This window comes from Microtus ochrogaster, chromosome 18 (genome assembly GCF_000317375.1).
Source record: "Microtus ochrogaster isolate Prairie Vole_2 chromosome 18, MicOch1.0, whole genome shotgun sequence".
In the NCBI taxonomy this organism is placed as follows: domain Eukaryota; kingdom Metazoa; phylum Chordata; class Mammalia; order Rodentia; family Cricetidae; genus Microtus; species Microtus ochrogaster.
In genome coordinates, this window is record NC_022020.1 from 30281098 (window position 1) to 30287555 (window position 6458).

Sequence of the window (6458 nt, forward strand, 5' to 3'; positions counted from 1 at the left end):
AAGACCAAGGGCAGGGTGGCTTATCTTAATCTGGGGCTGCTACACATGAGATGAAAGTAGTCACTGTAACTTCTTGGGCAGCTTGTCTATATGACCTGCAAGGAGTGCTTATGCCACCACGAAGAACAGGAACAAGCTTGGCCATGATGGATACAACTGATGCCCACAGACCTGGGCCAAGTCAGAGACGCTGCCCATTCATAAGCAGAAAGAACAAACTGGTGCACACTGAATTTCAAATCCAGCTCAGCTACGTTCTAGCTCTTCAAACTTAGGAAAGACCCCATCACTGCCCTCAACTCTGGCCTCATCTTCCTCCTCCAACTGTGTTTTAAGCACTCTAGCTCTTGGTTGCCGTGAGCATTCAATGATATCATGTACTTGGTGCATGGGAGGCATGCAACTGACAGTAGCTAGTGTTAGCATGACTTCGGCATCCAGTGCGCTTTCTTTGCTTTTCTGAGGAACAAAGAAGGCAGAGAAATCTGGGTCGGTGTTTTTAAGCTGATACATGTGCTACCCAAACACCTTGAAATACAGTCAAGATGATCAACCATCTTAATTTGACTAGGATAGAGAACTTTTGGTCCTAAAATCAAGATGGTCCTGAGAAAACCAAGAGAGGTGGTAACTCTGCTCATCAAAAGCAGAGGGAAGCTTTAATGGGAAATGGGATGACAGCAGCCGTAGTCTCTTTGATCCTTCTTCCTAGTGATGCTTCAGATTGGTAAAATACACTCTCTCTTCTGGCTTCACTCTCTTCTAACTCACTCACCTAAGAAGCCAGGCACCCTCCCCAACAAAAGCTGACTATCCCCATGTTGAATACACCAGTCTGGGCAGTTTCTGTTAATTCTTTAATCAAACATGCTGTGCTAAGAATTTATTGTACTTTCCACCCAAGTCCCCTTGTTTACTCCAAATTCTTCATTGAAGTCAAATCTCTAAGATATTTATGTCAAAGGGGTGGATTTCACAGGCAGTAGCCAGATGTAAAGTTTCACTTGATCAGGACAGGATAATTTAAACTAAGAATGAAGAGATTTCCTTTAATTTAAGCGGCCCTTCTTTCACAAGCCATGCACGGTTGCCCCCTTCTCACGCACCCCTTCTCACGCACCCCTTCTCACGCACCCCTTCTCACGCACCCCTTCTCACGCACCCCTTCTCACGCACTCTTGGGGCTAGGTACTCCCACTCACCCCACAAAAGCCGCTGTTCTTTCCCGGGCTCCTTTTACAAAGAGATTGGCTGGATAGTCCAACAGCAAAACCTGCGAGAAAAGTCACCTGACTTCCTACCTCAAGTGGGAAATGAAATGCTCATCTTCAGACGATATGAGAGAGAAGAGTGGCGCATGTGTACTGAGCAAGGAAACGTCCTCGTGGGGCCTGGAGAAGTGATGCCCGAGCCAGCTCATAAGGACAGCTTCTTGTCTTATTGTCTGGTTATCCTTTCCCTTGGACAATGCGCAGACTGGTTCTAAACCTGGGTTCAAACCAAAGGGAAGCGTGCCTTTAAAAGAATGTTGCCTTGATATTCTGGAACTTGAGGTCATAGCAGCCTGATAGACAGACATTGTATTGTTTTAAAGATGAGCACATGTCTAACTAAGGGTCTGTACCTTTTTCTAATCTGAAGGGAGGGAGATTGATGAAGATACAATGTAAACACAAAATTTAGCCGGGCTGTGGTGGCTTACGCTTTTAAACCCAGAATTTGGGACGTAGAGGCAGACAGATCTCTATGAGTTCAAGGCCAGTCTGGTCTACAAGAGCTAGTTCCAGGACAGCTAGGGCTGTTACACAGAGAAACTCTGTCTTAAAAAACAAAAACAACAACAACAACAAATATAAACACAAAATTTAAAACAAGGAATTTATCTTTGATGGGAAAATCCTTTGCTTTAAAGGATGCCTTTACTAAGGATTTACCTGGTTAGGTGCCACTCCGCGCCATGTCGTCGCAGAAACTGCAGTTGTCTACCTTACTAGGCAGCAAGATGGCTGCCTCACCAGGACCAGTGGTCCAATCCTGAAAGCTGAAACAATTCCAAAATATACCAAAAGCGGGGATAGAAAGGTCTTCCAGCCTGGGGATTACTTATCAAGAAAAAAAGGTCTTCAAAGGACCAGAAAACCATTAAGAAAAACAACTGAGTCCAGACTATCCCCAACACATAGACGTATTGAACCATATATTTCTAATTATAAAGGGGAAAAAATACACATCATGAATGCCTGGAAAAAGCCAAATGTATCCAAAATGTGTCTTTACAACTGAAAGTTCTGAGAGCTTTTTCAGACAAAAGGGACTTTCACCTGCAATCAAAGTTCCAGAAGTGACTGTCCAGCAAGATATCTCTGAAACAGAACATCCTGGAAGTTGTCAGAAAGTATCATTAATAAGGGGAATTCTGGAACTTATCAAGTTTAGAATTGAACAAACTGGGATAATTTATCTTCAAATTGGGCAATGAAAGTAATGCTTAGTCTGAATTTTAACAAACCTCTAGACATATTGCAAACAGAAATACATTCTGAGCCATTTTAAACTCTGTTAGTCAAGTGCAACAAAAGTAAAAAGAAACAAGCAAACTTAAACTTAACATATATTTTGGCAATTAATCACTTTTTCTCTACTTTTATGTGTAGGTGCTGTGTCTGCATGAATGTCTGCATGCCATGAGGATGCCTGGTGCCCACAAGGCCAGAAGACAGTGTCAAATCCCCTGAGATCAGAGTCACAGACAGTTGTGACCCACTCAGTGAGTGCTGAGACTAGAACCAGGTTCTCTGAAAGAGCAGCCAGTGCTCTTAACCACTGAATCATCCCTCCAGCCTTTTCAATCGATATTTTAAAATTATTACTGGAATACCTTGCATTCGTTTTACATACAAATACTCTATGATCTGGATCATAAACTACAGTTACAGCACCTTGAGATCTGGTCCAGCTGCATTTCAAGTGCTCTGAAGACTCACGTGGCCAGTGGCAAAGCCCTGAACCACACAACTCTGAATTTACCATCTCACAAGAAATGGGAGAGGAACAAATTACCACCTCCTCTTGAAAACTGAAAATGTAGTATTTGTTTATTACATTCTTTAAGAACCTTAGAGGTGTCATCTTCTACCCTAGTTAGTGGGTGTGTCTTGTGTGTGTGTGTGTGTGTGTGTGTCTTTGTGTGTGTGTGTTTCACCTGCAACTAATTATACTGTATATAGTCTATCAGTGAACCATTAGAAATAATGGTAACACTCCAAGTTTGAAGGGTATTCTTCTAATGCAATGGTTCCCAATCTGTGGGTCAAGACCACTTTGAAGGTTGAATGACCTTTTCACAGGAGTTGCATTATCAGGTATCCTTCATTACAATTCATAACAGTAGCAAAATTACAGTTATGAAGTAGCAACAAAAATACTTTCATGGTTGGGAGTCACCACAACATGAGGAAATGTATTAAAGGGTTGCAGCATTAGGAAGACTGAGAACCACTATTCTAACATAAAGGTGAAGTTATATTCAAGACACTAAGTGAAGAAAAACCATGATCAAGTGAGTAGTGCTAAATCCATACATACATTGTTAAGAGTGTCAAAGAAATATATATCCAAAACATATATCAAAATATCAGCAAATTAAGTCAGACACAGTGGTGCACATCTGATGTGGGATTCCCTTCTGTATGCTATGAATATGTCTTATTACCATTGGCTAATAAAGAAGCTACTTTAGCCTATAGCAGGGCAGAACATAGCCAGGTCAGAAGAGACAGAGAGAGTAGACAGCATCAGAGATGCCATGTAGCTGCTGAAGGAGACAGATGCCAGAGCTGGAACCTTACCCTTGTGGCTATACACAGATTAATAGAAATGGGTTAATAAAGATTAAGAATTAGATAATAAGAAGCCTAAACTAATAGACCAAGCAGTGTTGTAATTAATGTAACTTCGGTGTGATTATTTAGGTCTGGGTGGCTGGGAAACAAACGAGCAGCCTTCATCTACACATGGTGCCAACTTGAGCTGAGTACATCCACATAAAACCTGAGGGTGTGGGAAGGAATTCTAGTCACAAAATAACAGAGTTAAGCACAGCTTCTTGGTAGCAGCATTTTCTCAGGTGGGCTCTGTTTGTTAGAAGCAAGCAGAGGCACAATTCCTTTAAGATAAGACTTCCTGACTCAGCAGTAGCAACAAAAACTGCACAGCTCCTTTAAGAAGGTTCCCTGGTTCATGCTAATTGCATGAACAGCTCTGGCTCTTTCAGGAGGTCCTGCACTTACATGGGGTTTGTGAGCGGTGTGCTACTAGTTGCGTAATGGCAACATAGACCCATGCATCCCTGGAGCTGGGGTGGTGAGCAAGGCTAGTAGAGGCAGTGAACATACCTCTGCCATGTTGGATGGGGCAGAGCCAACAGGCAGGGCTGAGGAGTTGGTCCTAGCCATGCCCACTTAGCATATTTTTAAAAAGGGGCTCCTGGTCAGAAAATGATTACAGATATGCAATAAAGACAGATTCAGACAAAAATAAATCTCTGAATGGGTCACAGTGTGTTTAAAACTGTACATAGGCTTGGGAAAGAGAGGAAAAGATATAGACAAAAGTAGTCATAGATTAAAGGAGTAAAGATAATAAAATAAATACTAAAAATTAATAGCATAATATAAAAGGTTCATGTAAAGATGGAAAATATACATCTGGATTACACATATTATTGTGTTTTCCTTAAATTTTTTGACTGTAGCGAGACATTAGATTCTGGGGGTTGTTAAGTTAAATCAACATAAAGGCATCTTGACTTCAAAATTTGAGTCTAAGGATATGTTACTTTGGAAAAGAGATTCTGCTTTTGTTTCCAAAGAAGATGAGAACCTATAGATAAACTAATGTGGTTTGTTGGAACAAGACCCCCTGAAAGGTTGCTATGAACCCTAAAAATACTTCACCCAATAAACAGCAGAAAACATTTTGGGGAAAACAATGACCAAATTCCCAAAATAATTGTTTATAACGTTTATAGTATGTTTTTCTTTAAAGGGGGATATGATATAGAGATAAATACTTTGCATTGGTATGGATCTTGGTCCATTGATACAGATTTAAGGTTGGTATTGTTACACTGTATATATGTATTTCTGCTATTGCTTAAAGTATTGTGTTTATGCAGTTCATTTAAAAATGCAATGTATAATTAAATACAGATTAATAAATAGTCATCTATAATAGTCAAACTGTAGTTACCTTAGTTAGGTAATCTTCAACACTCCAAAGACCTACAGAACATGGCATTTAAAGTGTTTTAAGAACTTAGACTTTTCTCAACAGTGATATATGTCTGCTCCTGGCAGCACCAATTACTTCAAGAGGAAGATGGGCATCAAACTTGCCTGGACTGCTTGATGGTATGCTGTATGAACTGGATATGCATGGCCCACAGAAAAATGACTGCAGAACTTGCCTAAAGAGAGACAGTCCCTTCAGGGTTCCTACTTCATGAAAAGTCTGCCAGACATTCTGCAGGACACAGAAGAAAGCAACTGATAAACTTTGCCAGTATAAGGCATAAGAGACCTTCAAATTTCCTGCTTTATGGAAAAGTCTGCCAGATAATTATGGTCCTGTAGGCTCAGGGTGGATGACCCAAAGTTACAGAACTTCGGGTGACTGTCCAGGCAGCAAGATGTTTCTGTCAAGTCTAGAACTTTGGAAGTTGCTTACAGTGCACTTCCTGTTTATTTAGGTAATATATTCTTCTGGGGTCTTTGAAGAGTTGAAGACAGATAGTTATAGTTTTCCTTAGCTATGCTAAACAAGAAATTAGATATAAAACTTTACACTGTCTCGTGGGGCCTCCTTGCTCTTCACTGTTCACACAGGCAGCTCCATGCCCCTCAGGGCTTTTGTATTTGCTGTCCCCAGGTATCTGCTAACAAAGGTACAAGGACATCTACCCCGGAACCTATAAGCTAGCTCACTTCTACAAACACAGTCTGATTATACACTTCCTGAACTATTAGCCGCATGTTCATAAGGTTATTCACCATGTGTCCTTCCTTTTCAGACTTATTATTTTCACATGGATGTGTGTGCACCTGTACCAGTTTATGTGTGCAGAGGAGCCCCAGGCCAGAAGAGGGTGTCAGACCCCCTGGAACTGGAATTGTAAGGGGTTATTAGCCATCATGTGGGTGCCAGGACCCAGACTTGAGTCCTCTGCGAGAGCAGCAAGCGTGGATAGTTGTTACATGATGCACCTCTCCTCCCTCACCTATACATTAACAAAGTCTACAGAATATCACTTGGAAAGAATGTAAGTGTCCGTTTATAGATGCTAACTAGACAATTAAACCTTCACAACAGCCTTATGCAGTAGGGTAGAAGGAAGAAGAGAAGCATGAAAAAGAATTCTCAGCCAGGCAGTGGTGGCGCACGCCTTTAATCCCAGCACT

General features: G+C 41.2%; 1 protein-coding gene across 1 annotated transcript in view; it reads right to left on the minus strand.

Annotated features, from left to right (window-relative positions):
• Plac8l1 (PLAC8 like 1) overlaps positions 1-1465 on the minus strand; it is a 17293-nt gene extending 15828 nt beyond the window's left edge. Inside the window, exon 1 of the mRNA XM_005356039.3 lies at positions 1302-1465. Coding sequence (XP_005356096.1) covers positions 1302-1420 — 119 coding nt within the window. The 5' untranslated portion in view covers positions 1421-1465. The remainder of the gene's footprint in view (positions 1-1301) is intronic.
• Positions 1466-6458: the final 4993 nt, after the last annotated feature.